This window comes from Bos grunniens, chromosome 16 (assembly GCF_055505025.1).
Source record: "Bos grunniens cultivar Pamir isolate PY7600 chromosome 16, Bosgru_T2T1.0, whole genome shotgun sequence".
NCBI lineage: Eukaryota > Metazoa > Chordata > Mammalia > Artiodactyla > Bovidae > Bos > Bos grunniens.
This window is the reverse complement of record NC_141180.1, coordinates 54,349,568-54,370,744: the sequence shown is the minus strand read 5'-3', so window position 1 is coordinate 54,370,744 and position 21,177 is coordinate 54,349,568. Positions and strand designations below refer to the sequence as shown.

The window sequence follows — 21,177 nt, the reverse complement described above, 5'->3', positions numbered from 1 at the left end:
GCCACTACACAGGCCAGGAGAGAGTTCAGTGTCCTTAAAAACCCAAAGGAAGATTAGAGTGCCTGGAATATAGTAAGCGAGAGTAAGATGGAAAGGTCAGATCATGCAGGGCCTTGTAGATAAGGACAGGGCATTTGTTTTTACTTCAGTGTGGTGCGAACTCCTGGACTTCTAAAGCACAGGCCATGACACACTCTGTATCTTGTGGGTACGTGCAGTAAGGGGCTGTCCTTGCCCAAAGGGTGTTCTGGCCTTTGCCCTCAGCTCCTGGGAAGTAACCACTAAGTCCCTGGAATGTGCAATCTGAGATGAGTATCTTTTTTAATTGGAGCTTAAAGATTGAGGGCAGGAGAAAAGGGGGATGACAGAGGATGAGATGGTTGGATGGCATCAGCGACTCAATGGACATGAATTTGAGCAAACTCCAGGAGATAGTGGACAGAGGAGCCTGGTGCGCTGCAGTCCATGGGGTTGCAAAGAGTCAGATACCACTGAGCGACTGAACAACAACAGTGTGCTTTGGCCAGCCAGGCAACATCGGCCCATGCAGTTACCAGCTCTACTTTGGAAAGAACTGGAGATGCACAAATGGCCAACCATGTCTACATGACCGAGCTCCAATTAAGATGCTGGACACCAAGCCTCGGTGAGCTTCTCCGGTTGTCAATACTCAACGTGTATTGACACACACTGTTGCTGGGGAACAGGCCCTGTGTGTACAGCTCACTGGGAGAGAAATACTAAAAGCTCATGCCTGGTTCCTCCTGGACCTGTGTGCCTCTCTTCCTAGATAATGTTAATCTGTGTCCTTTCACTGCCATACATCATAATCATGAGTATCATCAGTCCTTCTGGTGAATTACTGAACTTGAAGATGGACTTGGGGACTTCTAAACTTGTGACTGGGTTCAGAGTGATAGTCTTGGGGACCCTTGAACTTGCAGTTGGTTACAGAGGTGATGGTGGTTTGGGGGGAGTCCCCAAACCTTGTATCACAACACCCTTTTTTTAACTTACTATCTACTAACACCCCTCAGAATCACAGCTGTGTATCCGTGGTGCTCCACATCGCTACTATTCTACAGAACTCCTGCTCCATGCAATAGTGCTTAGAGAACTGTTCTGACCACCATCATTTACTTGGAATAGAATCAACTGCAGCTAATGATGTCATCATAAACCAGCAACATGAGAAAAGTAGAGGCGAGGGTTGTGCTATTCAGAAAGGCGATGACTGGAGACAGTGGCTTCTTCATTGAAAAGGGGCACCACCATGTGGGTAGTTTTGCTTTGGGAGCAGGGCTAGCTCAGGCTGTTTCTTTCTCCTTTGTAGGATACTGACTCTTACAAAAACAGAAGACACACCAGGACAGGGTACTCAAGACCACATGGCTCTCAGCTGAATGTTAAAGTGGAATTATCATGAGGCCATCCTTAAAAACCACTGAGAAAAAGGCATGCGGAAAAGAACTGCATGGAGTCATGTTATTATAAATAAGCATGTTTCTTGTACTTTGTGTTTTCTTTTGATCTATAGATTGGTATATTTTATTTATTTGTGGTGGAAAAAGGCAATTAGTATCTGTTATTTAAAGTATTTATATTTAACACTTGGATAGTAATTCTTTCTACAGAAAGAATTCTTAGGGGTCCACTCTGAAGGACTCAGACCATTATACATGTCTTTTAAGCATACATAGAAAATTTACAAAACTTGACCATACTTGGGCCATAAAACAAGAACACATTTCAAAAGACTGAGACTATAGAGTATGTTTTCTGGTAACAGTGAAACAGACTTGAATACAGCCATCCCTCAGTATCCATGGGGCACTGATTCCAAGTAAGACCTCCTCCCCCACCCCATGGACACCAAAATCCACAGATGCCCACATCTCTTATACAATATGGTGAAGCATTTGTATACAACCTACACACATCCTCCTGTATACTTCAAATCATCTCTAGACTAATACAATGTAAATTACATGTAAATAGTTGCAAATAATAATATGATAATATAAAAAACTAAGTCACATAATGCAAGAAGATATTTTTAGCACATACAAACAATGTAGGGCTTGTATTCAGTACATATTAAAAACTCAGTATAAATAAAAATCAATGAGAAAAAGACAACTCAGTAGATAAATGGGCAAGTGAATTGAACAGGCACTTCATAAGAGAGGATAACAAGGTGTTCAATAAATATACAAATAGGTGTTTAACTTCCTACTCACCAGGGAAACCACAAGCTACCACTAAATACCCACCGGCATCTAAAATACTGATAATGCAAGTGTTGGCAAGGAGTAACTGGGACTCTCACCCTCTGTTGCGGGAGTGTAAATTGGCACAACCACTTTGGATAATGGCAGTACCTATTAACACTAAAATACAGATATATCCTACAATCCAGCATGTTCAATCATAGGAGTATATCCAACAGAACGTGGATATATATATATATTCACCAAGAGGTGTGTTCAAGAATGTTCACAGCAGCCCTATTTGTAACAGACCCAATTGGAAAAACATTAAATTTTCATTAACAGCAGAGTGTTAAAATATTGTCTATTCTTATAACAGAACACGATGTAGCAATGCCAATGAACAAACTACAGCCACATGCCGTAACACGCATGGGGGCTTCCCTGCTGGTCCAGTGGGGAAACCTCCAAGCTCCTAATGCAGGGGGCCCAGGTTCGATCCCTACTCAGGGGACTAAATCCCACAAGGTGCAACTAAGACTCTGCATGCTGCAGCAAAGGTCAACGATCCCATGTGTGGCAGCTAAGACCCGGCACAGCCAAATAAGTAAATAAATATTTTTAAAAAACAATACATGCATGACTTTTACAAACATAAAGTAGAAGTCCAACATAAAATTATACTTACTTTATAATTCCATGTATATAAACTCAAAACTAAGACAAAAGTAAGTTAAGCTTAAAATAGTACCATTTTTAGGAATGCATCAGTTCAGTTCAGGTCAGTTCAGTCACTCAGTCGTGTCCGACTCTTTGCAACCCCATGAACCGCAGCACGCCAGGCCTCCCTGTCCATCACCAACTCCCAGAGTCCTCCCAGACCCATGTCTATCAAGTCGGTGATGTCATCCAATCATCTCATCCTCTGTCATCCCCTTCTCCTCCTGCCCTCAATCTTTCCCAGCATCAGGGGCTTTTCCAATGAGTCAGCTCTCCACATCAAGTGGCCAAAGTATTGGAGTTTCAGCTTCAACATCAGTCACTCCAATGAATACCCAGAACTGATCTCCTTTAGGATGGACCAGTTGGATCTCCTTGAAGTCTAGGGGACTCTCAAGAGTCTTCTCCAACACCACAGTTCAAAAGCATCAATTCTTCTGCACTCAGCTTTCTTTATAGTCCAACTCTCACATCCATACATGACCACTGGAAAAACCATAGCCTTGACTAGATGGACGTTTGCTGGCAAAGTAATGTCTCTGCTTTTTAATATGCTATCTAGGTTGTTTATAACTTTCCTTCCAAGGAATAAGCGTCTTTTAATTTCATGGCTGCAATCACCATCCGCAGTGATTTTAGAGTCCAGAAAAATAAAGTCTGACACTGTTTCCACTGTTTCCCCATCTATTTGCCATGAAGTGATGGGACCAGATGCCATGATCTTTGTTTTCTGAATGTTAAGTTTTAAGCCAACTTTTTCACTCTCCTCTTTCACTTTCATCAAGAGGCTCTTTAGTTCTTCTTCACTTTCTGCCATAAGGGTGGTGTCATCTGCATATCTGAGGTTATTGATATACTTCCAGACAAAGTGATTACCATGGGAAATGATCACCATGATTCAGGGAAGGGGTTATCTCAGAGAGGCAGAGGGGAGGCAGCAACTGGGAGGGGGCTTCTGGGATACCAGTGATGCTCTACAACTTCACCTGGATAATCATGACAAGAGCGTTTGATTTGTGATAACTCACTGAACTGTTTGGTTCTATATGAATCTCTCTATATATGTTATATTTTATGAATTTTAAAAGGTTAAAGAAACAACAACAAAATTAATCCAGAAAGAGGAGTAAGGGAATTCACTGTGAAGGCACTGATCTTTCCCAGCTACACTGGGAGCTTCTGGGCCTGACAGATAATGCTTACCAGAATTTCGGGAAATGAACGACTAAATATCTTGGGGTGACATTTAAATTTCCAAAAGCATAAAACTTTAATTATTTTCTAGAAACTATTTTCTTTTTAAAAAACCTTTGAGGTCTCTTTCCACCTTCCAGAGGTAGACTATATTTTCAACAATGAAATGATAGAAGCACTTGGTTGTCAGAGCTGAGCTCACAAGAAAAATAAAAGAATGTCATTCAAATACCAGTCTCATGGGCTGGGGACTTTTGGAAATTCTAACCTACATCTTGATGTTCTACTTGTGGAGTGCCTATGGCAAATATCTCAAGGTGTGCTCTGAGGCCTGCCAGCATGAGGATCTCCTGGAGGTGCCTGCTAAATTCAGATTCCTAATGCATATAAATCTCTAAGAGGAGGTCTGGTGAGGTGCATTTCTAACACACACTTTGGGCAATTCCCATGAAGTCAAAGTTGAGAACCACTGCTTCATGGATACACAAAGTGATTGACTAGCAGAGGCTGGCTCACATTTAACAAGTCCCCACCATCCTTAGCAGCTATGTCAGACAAATGTAGTAAAGAACAGAATCCTATCTGAGCAGCTAGAAGGCAGCTCTGCACCCAAGGCCTCTCCCTCTGCAGTCAGGTGTGGGATTCCAAAGAGATCTGCATCATAACAGGACTCTCAAGATGCAGATTGGGGAGCCATGGTCATCTCCAAACCACTCAAGAACCACATGAGGGGAAATTAACTTGGTCTGGGATGGGTTTGGAAGGACACCCGTGGGGGCTGCCCTGCATTTTTCACAGGCAGCCAACCTAATTCTGGGTAGTATCTGCTGCAAGTTTGTGAAAAACTGGCTTTCTAGAGAATCTTGGTGATCGACTTGGTGTTTGAGGTTGTGAAACATGATTTGAAAACAATCATTTTGTGACCTTTACACACGATCTGACAAGGCTGTGTACACATATGGATGTTCCGCATTTGCCGAATAATTCTGTGGCTTAAATCAAGTTCCTACTCCCATGGCACCTGTAAGAGAGGGCGAAGTGCAGCACTCACACGACACTCGAGATGACGGCAGGCAGCTGGTAAAGTCTGCTAGGATTCGGATTTTCCCTCTGCACTTCTAGGGGGCTCAGCTGTGCAGGCTTGTCTGTGGCGGCCCAGCCGTCATCTAGCAACAATGATAACTGATCATTTCTGTCATTTATCTTTGCTGCATGTGCCCCCATCTGACCTGACCTTACTTCCTCTGGATTTTGTTTTTCCTTTCAAGTCATGATCACATTTAAGTTAAAAAAAATCTCTTAAAGAACAAAAACTGAAACTCACACTGAAGCCACAAAGGAGGGAGGGTAGGGAAGCAGTGACTTCTGTTACCAGAAGCATAAATAAGAAATGGCAGTGGTCCTGGAGACAGAGAGAGGCAGCCCTCTGCTCCTTCCCATCTTAGAAGACAGAAAATGAGAAGAGATTATCTTAGGGGAAGACATGCAAATACTTGCCCTTGTGGGTACTGCCTGCTGTTTCTGATAACCCATGTCCGAGGCAACAAGAAAGAAATTTTGGATGATAGAAAATGTATGTGAGAGGAAAAGGATCCTAAATAAAACATTTTGAAAGCATCCATCTGTTTGGGGGAAGCTTCTGGAGCTGGGAGACAACTTACCTTAATATAGGAGTAACTGTAAAAAAGAAGTATGACTATCTTGCTTTTGAAAAATGCCTGCACCCTACAGTTTCACTGAATAAAGGAGTTATCTGCCATCTTTACTGCCAGCTTTAGCTCATAAGTCAAGTTGAATTTTTTAATCAAAAATGTATAATGTAATAATACTACTTAAACTCACATTGCACCTTTTACCCAGGAAACTCAAAGAACCTTCTTAACATCAAATTATTAATCTCATAGCAATCCTGGTCAGATCTATGCGAGTCAAATACTTTAGTAAGTACTTAAAAATAATGTTTGCTTAGTGAATTCATCTATTCCCCTCCTCTGCAAGGAGCTGGGGCAGAGAAAGGTTCAGCATGGGGACACAGCAGGTGGGTGCGGGGACAGCACCCTCGTGCTGTCTGTGACCTTCAGCCGCAAGCAGACAATGTAGGTGATTGAGACAAAGAAGGGCAGATGCCAGTGGTAGCTGAAATCACCCTGGGAGCTTTTAACCATGTTTGAGCTCCCATTGCCCAGAACCACCAAAATAGAATCTCTTGGAGAACATTCCAGACACTGTTATTTCTAAAAGTTCCCCAGGTGATGCTGACTTGCAGCCTGGGTTGCACACCACCGGGATGGTGGAAAGAGCACTGAACCAGGAGTCAGGATGCAGGTTCTAATCCTGGTTTATTTGCCAGGTGACTTGTGTAAGTCACTTAAACTCTATGGGCTTTAGTTTCTTTTCTTTTTTAATAACTTTTTTCTGGGGGGTGGGGAGCTACACAACTTGAGGGATCTTAGTTCCCTAACTAGGAATCGAACCTGGGCCCGCAGCAGTGAAAGCACCAAGTCCTAACCACTGGACTGCCGGGGGAGTCTCAGCTTTAGTTTCCTTGTTTATAAAAGCACAGCCCCATGGCCAAGGGATGAGAGAAGACAGGAAGGAAGCAGCCAAAGGAAACAACGGCCATTGCACTGGGGCCTGCCTTGCCCGCCTCCTGCAGGAGAACCACCTGCTTGGACTGGCTGGTAATACATGGTGCTATCTACTGTGGGAGCTGGTCATCACATGCTCATGTGTCATCTGTACTCTCATCTCCCTCTAGATGGAGGGACCTTGCCCTCCAGAAGTACTGAGAGGCCAGATGAGGTTGCTCTAAGGGCTGTGGGGCAAAGCTCTCAGGTACCACCGGGGCCCCAGGGCTGCAGGTCCAACTAGACCATCCTGCCAGGGGCTTTACTGGTCCTTCTCAAAGTGAGGAAAGCCATCCCAAGGCGGGCTGTCCTTAGAGGGGCAGCGGTTCACGGGTTACACTAACATGTGCTTTAAGCGGTGCTTTTGTCTCCTGCTTTGCTCCAGCCAATCATAGAGTAGGGGCATCCTGGGAAAGCTGCCTGCTCAGCGAGCTGGTTCTCAAACAAGCGGCAGTTGATGGACCTCAGCTCTCAGCATCATGGTCCCAAGGTCGTTTAGAAGAGCCACAGTGGCTTCAAGCTGGTCTGGAATGTGCTCTGGAAGACTCTCACTTGAACAGGCCAACTGCCTGCGAGAACCCAAATCCTTTTTATTTGCTTGGTATGGGTCTATCTGAAATTTACCAATGCAATCATTAATTATTCGCAGAGCTGCTCAAGGGAGAAGGTGAGGAGAAAAGAGAAAGATCCTTTCTACCTTGAAGAGGAGAGGTCTGAGAAGAAGTCCTCAATTATGAGAGCCCTCTGCAAAGAAATGTCTGTCCGCTGGTGTAGCTGCTACCTCCCTGGGCACATGCTCTGGAGGAGGAAACTCAAAGGAGACAAGAAACAGGTGTGTTTCTGCACACAAAGTATGCAATCTACCTCCAAGGATGCTCCACAGACACCCTGAATCCACTCAGAAGCTCAACTTCTGGGTCTGGCTTTAAACGATGTCCCAGACACTCTCCCAGGAAAGAGACTCAGAGGGAAGAGGGATTTAGGTGCTACGGGACATCTAGGTAATGGTCTCTCACCCTACCCAGGAACTGCGCACAATTATTTAGTTAGCTGTCTTGGGCAGTTAGTTCAGTTCAGTTCAGTCGCTCACTCATGTCCGACTCTCTGAGACCCCATGAACTTTGGTCATAGCTTTTCTTCCAAGGAGCAAGTGTCTTTTAATTTCATGGCTGCAGTCACCGTCTGCAGTGAATTTAGAGCCCAAGAAAATAAACTCTGCTATTGTTTCCCCATCTATTTGTCATGAAGTGATGGGACCAGATGCCATGATCTTAGTTTTTTGAATGTTGAGTTTTAAGCCAGCTTTTCACTCTCCTCTTTCACTTCTATCAAGAGGCTCTTTAGTTCCTCTTCACTTTCTGCCATAAGCGTGGTGTCATCTTCATATCTGAGGTTATTGATATTTCTCCTGGCAATCTTGATTCCAGCTTGTGCTTCTTCCAGCCCAGCGTTTCTCATGATGTACTCTGCACATAAGTTAAATAAGCAGGGTGACAACATACAGCCTTTATGTACTTCTTTCCCTATTTGGAATCAGTTTGTTGTTCCATGTCCAGTTCTAACTGTTGCTTCCTGACCTGCATACAGATTTCTCAAGAGGCAGGTCAGGTGGTCTGGTATTCCCATCTCTTTAAGAATTTTCCAGAGTTTGTTGTGATCCACACAGTCAAAGGATTTAGCGTAGTCAATGAAACAGAAGTAGATGTTTTTCTGGAATTCTCTTGCTTTTTCTATGATCCAATGGATGTTGGCAATTTGATTTCTGGTTCCTCTGCTTTTTCTAAATCCCAGCTTGAACATCTGGAAGTTCTCAGTTCATGTACTGTTGAAGCCTCACTTGAAGAAATTTGAGCATTATTTGCTAGCATGTGAGTGCAATTGTGTGGTAGTTTGAAAATTCTTTGGCATTACCTTTCTCTGGGATTGGAATGAAAACTTTTTCCAGTCCTGTGGCCACTGCTGAGTTTTCCAAATTTGCTGGCATGTTGAGTGCAGTACTTTCACAGCATCATCTTTTAGGATTTGAAATAGCTTAGCTGGAATTCCATCACCTCTACCAGCTTTGTTCATGGTGATGCTTCCTAAGGCCCACTTGACTTCGCACTCCAGGATGTCTGGCTCTAGGTGAGCCATCACACCATCGTGGTTAAGTTCTTTAAGTGATTAAGTTAGTTAGTTCTTTAGTTAGTTCTCCAGGAAACTAGATGCTGCATGCTGCAACGAAAGATTCCACATGCCACAACAAAGACTGACGATCCTGCATGCTGGAACGAAGACCCGGCACGGCCGAAAACAGAACAAAAAAACTTCTGCCCAGCTAGCATAACCAGTGCCACAAGAAATGAGATGTGTCGTGTATCCAGCTGGGCCAAGGGGTGGTCAAGTAGTGATACATTTCCATTAATATTGATATTAAATAGGGTTTGGGCAACACATAGACGGATTCTTCTCTGCTCCTCCCATATGATATTTATACATAATACAAATGGATTTGAATTCATTTTATTTTGGTTTCTTTGGGATGTTTATTTTTATTTATTTATTTTTAAATATTGATTTATTTGGTGGTGCTGGGTCTTCGTTGTGGCACGCATGATCTTTAGTTGCAACATGTGAGATATAGTTCTCTGACCAGGGATCAAACCTGGGCCCCCTGCGTTGGGAGTGCTGAGTCTTAGCCACTGGACCACCAGGAAGGTCCTAGGATGTTTATTTTTTAATAAACTACTTCTTCACGATGTGCAAAAAACCACAGTCTGAAGTGCCACAGTACTGACCCCACCTCTTTTAAAGCTTTCAGGACAGGACAGTGTGTTTCTATGTCCTGATTTGACACGTGTTTCATTAAGTGTCAAGTGAATTTACGCAAAGTCAATCTGATTTTATCTACACTTTTTCTTATGAAATGTGGGAAAGGGATGTATTAGCAGGGAAAGTGTGCCCCAGTAGATGAGCTGAGTGATTTTGGAAAGGAAGAGGCCCAGACGGTGGCTGTCCTCCTGGCCTTTAGTCCCTGTACTTACTGTGTCAGCAGCCCTGTGCCCACAGGGAGTATTTTCAGTGCTCTGCCAACCCCACGGTCCCCTCTCCACCATATTGGTCACCTCCCCTGCTCCCTGGACCATAAGTATCTTCACCCCTACTCAGGGACATGAAGGTTTTGGTCTTACAGAAGCAGCTTGGAGAAGCAGAGATATCTCTTAGGCTAGAGGCTTTGGATTCCAGGGATTCCCTGGTGGCTCAGACAGTAAAGCATCTGCCCGCAATGCGGGAGACCCGGGTTTGATCCCTGGGTTGGGAAGATCCCCTGGAAAAGGAAATGGCAACCCACTCCAGTACTCTTGCCTATAAAATTCCATGGATGGAGGAGCCTGGTGGGCTACAGTCTATGCGGTCGCAAAGTCAGACACGACTGAGCAACTTCACTTCACTTCACTTTGGATTCCAGAAAATTAATTCATTGCCTATATTATCAGTTCTGCGAGTCCAAATGTCTATAAGTGAGTTTGCTTGGAATAAACCACTTAGACTGGAGTAAAGTGAGAGAAGGAGATGACTGGTACATGTGGCAGGGTGAAGTGGAGCATAAAAGAGGGAATCTGAGTGAATGCACAAGAAAATATTTGCCTTAATACCACCTTGCTTCTGTAGAGCACTTTACTGCTATAAAGCATTTCAATGCATTTGAACATATTTTTCAAAATCTGTGTCTCAGGCAGAACTGGCTGACAGCTGAGAAGATTGGAAGGAGTCCAGGTAACAGTGATAAGACCTGGGCTAGAACAGATGTGTCCCTAAAAAGCCATTTAAGTCTGGGAAGACTCTTGGCTTCTCTGAGACTCGGTTTCCCTATTGATTGAACACAAACTAACTTAGAATGAGGGCTTGAGTGATCTGATTTCTATGAGTCCCTTCAACTCTGAATGTTGATGATGCCATTTGGTATAACAATGTGTTTTTGCATAGCTGATTAAAATAGGAATTTTGTGATGCAAGAAGTTAGACATTACCTTGTAGAAGAAAAAGTACTGGCTTAGAACTAGTTACAAATCTGCAGCTTACTCACCAGCTATGTGACTTTGACAAAGTGAGTAAACTTCTCTGGGCCTCAGTTTCCTAAACAGGAAATAAGGACAATGAGACTTGCCTTGCAGGGCGACTGCACATGTTAGATGAGATAGTGAATCTGAACACACTTCCAAACTCTAATGACCTATAAAAACGTGATCATGTATTACTGTTATCACTATTACCAGCACACACAAAAAAATTCATTAGCTCTCTAAGAATTACCTGACAAGGGAAAACAAATGAATTAAGCAGCTGTTACTATTCACCCAGCATAAATCCTAATCAGAGAGTAAAGGCCATTTACAAACCAGGGGGAAAAAAGTCTGGCTCCTTCCCTCCTCTCTGACATCCATGGAATATACTTCTATGCACCCCTTGCCCCTGTAAGCCTCATACAGAAGGCTTAGGACATTAACAATGAGGATTCTCTCCATGGCAAGGGCAAAGAAAGTAATCTCCTTATACAGATCTTTCAAAGACCAACAAAAATCAACATTTATATTAAAAATAATCACACCATCATACTTAAAAAGGAAACACCCTTTCTTCCAAACTTTATAATATGTTTAGAGCGCAACATCAGCTAGCAATGAGGAGTCCTGGACTGTCCTTTGGAAACATCTGATCATATTCTAGGATGCTGAAGCTGAAGATCCAATACTTCAGCCACCTGATGTGAAGAACTGACTCCTTAGAAAAGACTCTGATGGTGGGAAAGACTGAAGGCAGGAGAAGGGGATGACAGAGGATGAGATGGTTGGATAGCATCACTGACTTGATGGACATGAGTTTCAGCAAGCTACGGGAGTTAGTGATGGACAGGGAAGCCTGGTGTGCTGCAGTCCACGGGGTCACAAACAGTTGAATGACTAAGCAACTGAATGAACAGAACTGAATAAAAGAGCTGACTCTTCTCTGCCATCCCCATGTACACAGCCCCTCTCCTATGTGTGGGGCTACGTGTTAAGGGTTATGCATGCTGACCTATATGATAGAAGTCTCTACTCCAATGTGATTTTTCACTCCCTTTCTTGGAATTACTATGTATTATATTGCTACATACAAGGTTGGAAAGAAGCTCATCTAAAATGGGATACAATTTTTTTTTTTCCCCCAGGATGACCAAGTAATAGACGGCCTTTAACTTTGGGCAATATTCAGAAAATCTATTGGTTTTCTTTGTTCTCTGAGTTTTTCCGGGTTCTAAGTACTGGGTATCTTAGGCCATAGGTTTTAGCAGGAAAGTTTTTACATACAAACTAAATAATTTTTAAAAATTGAAGTATAGTTGATTTATAGCTGCTGCTGCTAAGTTGCTTAAGTCGTGTCCGACTCTGTGTGACCCCATGGACTGCAGCCTACCAGGCTTATCCGTCCATGGGATTCTCCAGGCAAGAACACTGGAGTGGGTTGCCATTTCCTTCTCCAATGCATGAAAGTGGAAAGTGAAAGTGAAGTCGCTCAGTCATGTCTGACTCTTAGCGACCCCATGGACTGCAACCTACCAGGCTCCTCCGTCCATGGGATTTTCCAGGCAAGAGTACTGGAGTGGGGTGCCATTGCTTTCTCCCAGTTGATTTATAATATAGTGTTAATTTCAGGTGTACAGCAAAGTGATTGCTATATATGTATATTCTTTTCAGATTCTCTTCCATTATAAGTTATTATCAGATATTGAATATAACTTCCTGTGCTATATGGTAGATCTTTATTGTTTATTTTATATATTAAATCAACTTTTTCAAATAAGCTTTTAATTAATAGAATGTTAAAGAAATCACAACTTGCCTGGACTGTATTGAAGGGGAAAAATAAATTTACTTTTAACATTTTTAATCCTTCATAGTAATTTTGGTTTTTTAAAAAAATCTTGAAAATAAAAGCAAAGATAGAAAGTAAACACTTTAAGACTAAGACACTACCATACCCATCCTTCATAATTTCCATAAGGAGGAGCATAATAGATGTTTGATCAATGCTTGTCAAATTAAATTATTTTAAAAGTTTCATAAAGAAGATATACACTAAATGAGAATAAGAGTTTACAAAGCATTATTATAAAAGCTCCATTTGAAAATAAAATCAATAATGGTGTTAAGAGAAAGTGAAACCCACTTCTAATGAACTTGATGGAATACAAGTTCTATGCCTCATGGAAACTTCGAGCTAGAATTAACTCTTGATTCATGCCTATTCCCACTTCAACCTCGCTGATCATCAGAGATATATAAGCCACAATTTGGCATTCCAATTAGTTAAACTCAATGCATTCTTTTAAATTCTAAAAGTATCTTCACAGAGTAAAAACAAAGAAGCAAAAATACACACACACACACACACACACACACACATATATATATATATGAAGTGTTTTAACCAAAAGACCTGGGGATAACTGCTAGAAGTAAATGAATATATTGTCATGATAGATAAATTTAGGGATAACTACTGGAGATAAATATCTACCTTATCAATGTATCATTGCTTGCCACAGTCCTTTCTTTCCTTAAATGAATCATGTCTAACGCAGGACTGATAAGGAGTAATTGATTTAATCCTCTGAGTAACATGCATCTTCTGTATCATTATATACAGTTTGGGCTCAAGATATTTACTGCATTTTTTATTGAGTAACATGGAAATGGGTGCTGAGTTGGCAGTTCGATAATAAATGGCCCTCATGTTATCTGAGTTGCTCTTTTGCATTGACAAAAATGGCGATAAATTGGCTTGTAATTGAGACACAGAAGGAAGATTACTCCTGATGCTGAGATGCATTTATCCCGTGCCCCAGCCCTTCCTGAGCACGCATGCTCCTCCATCAGCCTGCTGGACCACCCCTGAAACAGAGAGCAGCCCAGGGAACTGGTCCCTCTGGCACACAGCCTCGGTACCCCTGCGGCCACGAGCTGACCACGGGAGCAGCTTCCACGAGCTAGGGGTGGGGGTGGAAGGGACCGCTTTACCTTCCTGCACACAGATGGGTCTGTCACTCGGGATCCAGCCCAGGGTTCCGTTTAGATGCTTCATACACAGTCTCTTTGTAGAGCCCTTCAGTTTGAATCCGTCTTGGCAGTGAAAACGGGTGACAGAGCTTTCAAAGAAAACCCCTCCGCTGGGCGTCCTAAAGCCATTCTCCGGGACGCCGGGGTCAGCACACACCTGGAGGTCATCGAACCCTACATGGACAGAGAGAAGAAAAGATTCCTCTGAATATACTCTCTGGATCCCGAGGGCCTTCTAGGCTAAAGAGCAGATATTGTCGTCTTCCGATGCTGTGGGTCACCAAACTCCACCAACAGAAAAACCAGGAATATAAATATTCTAGCACACGTTACAGGCTGCTTTTTGCTCTTTGCTTAGAAGAGCACTCATCAGTGATTTCAGTTCCACCGTCAAGTCAGCCCTTCCAGAAAATTCTAGAAGTAGGGAGCTGAGGAAAAGTAAATCACAAAAAGCACTCAAAGCGGTAAATGTCACAACTGAAGTATAAAATGCAGAAGGGAGCCGAGGAAGGAGAGGTGGTCAGGGAAGGGGGAGATGGAATCAGAGCCCAGTATTGAAGGACCGGTGAGACCCCAAGGACCGAACCACCTTCGTGGAGGGAGGCACAGGGGAACAGCACACGTGATGGCCCAGCTGGGAGACCCAGGTGACGCCTGCAGAGCAGCAGGTGGCTGACAGCCATACAGGGCTTGCAGAAGAGGCAGGCTGGGGATGCCCACCCTCCCTTGCCTGCTGCCCTCGCCCCCATCGGCCAGTTCTGGACCATGTTCCTCATCCTCTGGGAGGCCTTCCTTATCCCCACTCCCCTCCACCTACCCTCTCTTTGTTCCACTCCTGTAATGTGATCACAGGCTTGTGCTGAATTATTGGGAGAACAGTCGCCTCATACTCTGGGTTATGAGCCCTGAAGGACAAGTTCCGAGATTTCTAACTGTTGTATCCCATGGAATCGTTCACAGTCCTGCATAGTACCTGCCCCATAAGTGTTGGATGAGTGAATAAACAGAGTTGGGAAAGAGAGTGGGAGACACACTGGGGTGACCCTAGAAAGCCAGACTCAGCGAGGAGGCTGGTGTGGAGCCATGGAGCTGGGCAGGGGGTACATGCACACAGGAGGCCCAAAGGATGGATGCTGGAGGGAGTAAGTGGAGGAGAGCGAGCTCGGGGCACGGCTGGGAGAGCCGGGCAATGGTGTGGGGAAGACGTGGTGGGCCCGAGTGCACAGAGAGTGCTAGAGGCAGCAAGGGGGGCCCCAGAGTTCAAGACATCCTGGTTCAGGGGCCCGATGTGGGGTGAGGGACGAAGGCCGATCCTTGAAACAAACGTGGATGACGTGAGCTCGCTGGCAGAGACCGAGGTTAAGGAAGGGTGCCCTGTGTGCCCACCACTCAAAGGGAAGGGATGATGGGGACACAGAGAACCCTAAACTCCTGTGCATCATGGAGGCCTTCTACTTGACTCTCTTACAAAATCCTTACTGAACAAGTTCCCAGAACAAATACGTGAAACTCCATCGGGACAGGGGTTGGGGTGCCCATCCATCCCCGCCCCCAGGGCGGCTGATGGTCCCCGAGGTGGGAGAGGGTCAGCAACAGCCTGGGCCACCTTAGAAAACCCAGCTCAGACCCAGAGGCAGCATCGCTGGAGCCCTTGGAGGATTTACCTGATTTCCAGGTGATGCCCAGATGCCGGCCTCAGGAGACATCTGATCCTCTGCGACAGCTGGACTTGCAAAATGCCCTCAGCTGGTAGGTGATTTTCCCCATCCCAACTTTCACGGGCTCATGAAGGACTCACCTGTGGTCCTCCCCAACTGACCTCGTGACCCTGGACACCCTGCCAGCACCACTGGGTTGAAAGCCACATGGCAAGGGAGGGGCCACGGTGACAGGGTGTCCAGAAGCCATGACACGTTCCCTCTGCAGAGAGCGCAAGGCTGTGGACCAAGTGGGAAGCCAAGGAGGAAGGCAGGGAAGGCAACAGCAGCCACATCTGACTCCACTACATCTTTTCAGTGGGAGCAGCTCTGATATTTTATTGAACAGAAAGAAGGTGCTTTGACAAAGGAGACACCACCCAGCCTCAGCGCCACTCACATGCAGCCGCAGCTCTGCCCCGCTGTGAGCACTCTGACAGCACATGGTGTGCTCCAGGCCAGCGGAGGGTGACGATTAATACCCATCTGGGCGAGGGCAATAAAGTACCAGCAGGTCGTTAAGTGATGGCTTCATGTTTTTATTTCAAAGGAAAAGTAGATTGTCAAGTGTTTCCCAAGTGATGAAGGTTTCCTTCCAAGTCTGGCCATCACAGGGTGGGTTCTTTAAACATACGTCCATCACGGTATTGACATGGCAACTAGCAGCGCTGGAATTCCATCCCAGCCTAGAAAGCCCAGAAGCAGGAACATTCAGAAACCTGAGTGGTCTGGACACTTTCTGGCAGGCTGTGGGTGAAAGTCATTCTGACTCACATGCTGTAAGTCAAAGAGAAGCTGCATCCGATGGTGGGCGGCCACGGAAGGGTAAGCTGAGGGTAAGAGGAGGGGACAGGCCTCCAGAAGACCTGGAGCTGAAACCTCACAGCTGAGCAGACACCAGCCAGTGAGAGCGAGGAAGGGCACTCGTGGGGAGGTCAGAAGCAGCTGAGTGCATTTCAGGGAAGAGGTGGTTCTGTTGGGCTGGGGGCAGGGTGACTGACTGCACAGGCGGAGCCCTGTGCGGGGTGGAGGGAGGGCAAGAGACGCTGGCTGCAGATCATGAAAGACTGTGTGTCTTAGCTAAGGGTTTGGACTTAATGAAGGGGTGAGGGATGGGGTTGTGGCTAGTACTGAGAGCTTCGAACAGTGACATGATCGGAATCAGATCTGCAGTTTTGAATGATCTTTCTTGTACCCACATTGATGACTGACTGATGCGACCAAGCTGGAGGCAGGAAGCTCATCAGAAGCGCCTCCCAGGCCTCCAGCTGCACTTCAGGAGCAAGAAGGCAGCTTTGTAAAAGGACATCCACTGACCCAGGCTGTCTGGCTGGGGTGGGCCAGGAAGTCTTGAGTTTTAGAAAGCTGTCCCAGCGATTGTGAGACAGCCAGCCCCACACCTGCCTGAGGACCAGCAACTAAGGACTGTGGGATCTCAGGGCTTGAGCTGCAACCGGGTGGGAAACCAGGAGTTGGAACCAAGGTGGAGGCAATGGAAGAGCGAGGCCAATGGGCAACAATAAGGACACAGACTCACAAAAGCTGTGACCCACTGGATGGAGGACGGGGTCAGGGGAACGAGGTAAAAGAGAGGCGTCTAGGAAAACTCCCAGGTTCTGATGCTGATGATGGAGTAGATGGTGGGGCCCTGCATGTGGACTAGGGAGGCAGGGAGTTTGAGCTCTTGCGGGGTAGTGGGGACACCCAGGCAGGCATGTCTGCCGAGTCTGAAGCTCCACGGTGCCCTGGGTTGGACATTCGGGCATGGGCAGGCACGCTGTTCTGGGAACAAACACAGCGTAAAAGGAGGTGCAGCCCAGGCACCCACAGAGGACCCTGGGAATCCAGGGCCATGGAGAAGGAAGACCTGACTGCATTATGCAAGCGAGGGAAGGGAAGGAAGGAATGGGCAGCAGCGTCAACCACCACCCACAGACCTGCTTTCTGAGTCTGAGAAGCATCCACTGGCTGGAGACTGGGACATTGGGACCAAGCCCAGGCGGCTTCAGGGACAGGGAGGAACTGTCCTGGGGGAGGGTGCCTGCCTGCTGATGTTTGAATGGGGTGGGGTGGGTGACAGTAAGCATGGGCTTCTCTTTCCAGATGCTTGGTGTGAACAAAAGAGCATAAGGTGGGAGTTATCCTGGGATCAGGGTCAAGGGAGGGGTTTTATTGTAATAAAATTTGAAGATGAAAGAGATTCCAGTATGTCTCTACATAGTAGGGAGAAAGAAAAAAGGCTGTGGGTTGGGAAGGGGAGTAAAGGGGAGGCAGGTGGGGTGAGTTCTCCCCACCTGAATGTGGGTGGGAAGGGAACCTGAATCACTGAGGCAGGAAGGAGAATGGTGCCAGAACCTCCAATGAGGTAGGCACGTACCCCATAATGTGCTCATCCTCCAGGACTTAACAGCATCTCCCCCTGGGAGCCTTCCTTCTTCCTTCAGAGTCTGAATAGGAAGCCTCTGTTCCCATCTAGGCACCTGGGCTGTCCTCGCTTGGAGTGGCCCTTGCCTTGTTATCACTGGTCTACTGAGCTGTCTCTCCCACTGGGCTGTGAACTCCTAGAAGGGGTAGATGGGATCTTAATCTTCACCTCCTCCTATAGTGAGTGTGGGCATTTCACAAGAGCTGCTAGTGAAAGATGGGTGGCTGGCTGGATGGATGGATGGACGAACAGATGGAGAGGATAGGTGGGTGGGTGGACAGAAGAGAGGTGGGTGGTGGGACCTCCCTGGCAGTCCAGGGGTTAGGACTCCATGCTTCCACTGCAGGGGGCATGGGCTTGACCCCTGGTTGAGGAATTAGCATGGCCAAAGAAAAAACATAGATGAGTAGACAGATAGAAGATAGGTGGGTGGGTGGATGGATAGATAGAAGATGAATGGATGGAGAATGAGTAGGTAGATGGATGGGTGGAGGGATGGATACATGGACAGAAGATGAATGGATGGAAGGTGGGTGGGTAGGTGGGTGGAGGGAGTCACATGCTCTGCTGGACTCAGGCAAAGGTCCCTACCCCATCCCACCAGTCATACCAGTCGCTCTGATAGTCCCAGAGGTTTTTGTATTCAACAGACAGGCAGGTGTGAAAGTTGTCCCCCAGCACAGACACACTCCCAACACTCTCTCACCTTCCTTTCTCCTCCCAGCCTGAGAAGACTGCATCCCTTATATTTTCATAATCTTCTTCCAGTCCACATCCTCAAACACCTGAGCCCTCCTCCTCTGTCTCCACTGTAAAGTCTAAGGTAGGTTTACACTAAGGATTTGATGGAGACATCTGAGCCTCCCCTACCCAGCACACACACACTTCTTGGCCAATCACCCCTCGCTCATAAATAAGCCATGCCGCCTGCTGAGTCCTAGGCACAGATGCCTCAGCTTCTCACACCGCCCTGCCCTGGGCCACAAAGCTATTCTCTCTCAGAGAAGGGCAGATCATTCAAGCGAGAGCTGAAGATGCAGTCCTGACCCACTGGGAAAATGACCCCTGCTCTCATAAGAAAGTGATGAGGGTGTCATGGAAATGACAATGGAGAACGGCAGAATTTCCCAATGACTCCTACTTTGTGCTCTCTCTATACTTGTTCTTTCCTTTCAAAAAGGACATTCCCACCCCCTTTCTCTGCTTTCACATCACCACAGCTAGCCTCGGGCTGTGCTCTGTGCCTGGGACAGCGCTAATGACCAGGAGGCTGTTGGCCCTGGGATCCAGCCCTTGGCACAGAAGAGGGAAATCAGCACAACTGGTAAAAAGAGAGGGATCAGAAAATGAGATGGTATAAGAAGAAAATATTCTTCATTTTGGACAACTAATCCCATTGAGCAAGATAGTAATTTTCTACGGCTTGCCACAGCTTCAGATTTCACTTTTCAAATTACCCCCTAGCAGATTGGTTCTCAGCCCGGGTCATTTTTCTGTGGCGCTGTTCTCTTAATGTCTTTCTGCAATGTTGATGATCAGCCTCATCAGCTAACACATCCATTAAGGGGGGTGGGCTGCTTTAGGTATTAGGGAAGATGAGTGGAAAATAACTTTAGTGTGAGCCTGCTCAAATAATCTTATCCTAGGAACCATACTCCTAAGGTCCCAATTGCTTTGTCTCCTATTCTTCAAATTCTATGTATGCTTTGGCGCTAAGTAGCCAAAATGTGGAGAAAAGAGTTCACAGAATAATTTCCAATATGTTTCTTTGTGGGGGAAGTGGGAGGAAAAGGGAATGTTCAATTTTAATAAATCCCCAGAAGCTGCATTTCCCTAGCAGTCCCTTCTAAATTCTACTCAGAGTGCAACACCTATCTATAACAGACAGTCTTTGTGATGGTTAGTTTTCTGTGTCCACTAGACTAAGTCATGGGATGCCCAGACAGTTGGTCAAACACTTATTCTAGTCATTTCTGTGAGGGTGTTTCTGGAATGAGATTAACTTTGGCTGGGTAGCCTGAGTAAAGCAGATTGCCCTCCCTAATGTGGGTGGGCCTCACCCAATCAGTTGACAGCTTGGCTATAAAAGGGAGAGGAGACAGAATCCTTGCTCTCTCTCCTGACTGCTCCAGCTGGCACACCCATCTTCTCCAGCCTTCAGACTCAGACTAAGACTGGAGCTTACACCATGGGCCCTCCTGGTTCTCGAGCTTTCAGACTCAGACTGGAACTGAACACCCTCAGCTCTCCTGCGTCTCCAGGCAGCCAACTGCAGATCTTGGACTTCCCAGACTCCATACTTATGTGAGCCAATTCCTTAAAGTGCATGCATGTCGTCTCTCTCCTGTGCGTTCTGTTTTCTCTGGAGAACCCAGAGTAATGAGTCTTCCTAAAGGTACTCATGCACTTCACAAATGTGAGTGACATGAATGCTGACTGTCCCCACACTTCAGAGGGAGCTATTTCTCTCAGAACCCCTGAGTTCAGGGTACAGTGGCCCATCGAGGTGGTGGGGGTATAGTGAGGGGAGGCAACACCTGGGGCCTGGCCTGGGGGTCCAAACAGCCTGGTGTAGCATCTGGGCCTGAGGTCCCGTCTGGTGCTTTCTCAGCCTGTGTCACACACTTCAGTCCTGGCTTCTCTATTACTGGCACTGACTTTCCTGCCCAGTGTTTGTGAGCCCAGTAACAAGTCAAGGGTAGGATTGTAATTTGGACTCATTCTCAGTGGCATTGAGAGAATCGCTGTCTTCATACACAAAGAAATGCATCCAGCCTCAGTCTCATTATGAGGTCTTGACACTTCTGGTTTGGTTACTTTTGAGTCTGTTGAAACCTACCATACAGTTTTCCTGTGAGCGACAGAAGAGTCTTTGAAAAGAATCATAAAAATGAAAGAGGTGTGAAAAGCAATCTTTTGGCTTATTATAACTGAAAAGTCATATCCTAGAAAGGAAGAGTGTATCAAATGTAGTCAAATCAATTTTGAACTGGGGCTGGGTTTCCATTTCTCTGTAAACTGCTCTATGAGTCTTTGTGGGGAAAGAAACAGGATATAGATGCAAAAATTGATTTTTTATGCATTTATTTAGTGAGAAGGTCCTGGGGCTAGGGAGAAATGGGCATCCCTGCTGAAGTTTAAACTGACACGTTTGCAAATTTTAATTAGAACAGAGAGCAACTCCCAGGCCTCTCCCCCTTGCCACCACCACCACTCCTTAAAGCACCT

At 45.8% G+C, this 21,177-nt stretch overlaps 1 protein-coding gene across 5 annotated transcripts in view; it reads right to left on the bottom strand.

The window, feature by feature from the left end:
* SUSD4 (sushi domain containing 4) overlaps nt 1–21,177 on the bottom strand; it is a 133,811-nt gene that overhangs the window by 42,802 nt on the left and 69,832 nt on the right. For all 5 annotated transcript variants that reach the window (XM_086345212.1, XM_086345213.1, XM_086345211.1 and 2 more), the window contains one exon: nt 13,789–14,001. In XM_086345212.1, coding sequence (XP_086201338.1) covers nt 13,789–14,001 — 213 coding nt within the window. The remainder of the gene's footprint in view (nt 1–13,788; nt 14,002–21,177) is intronic.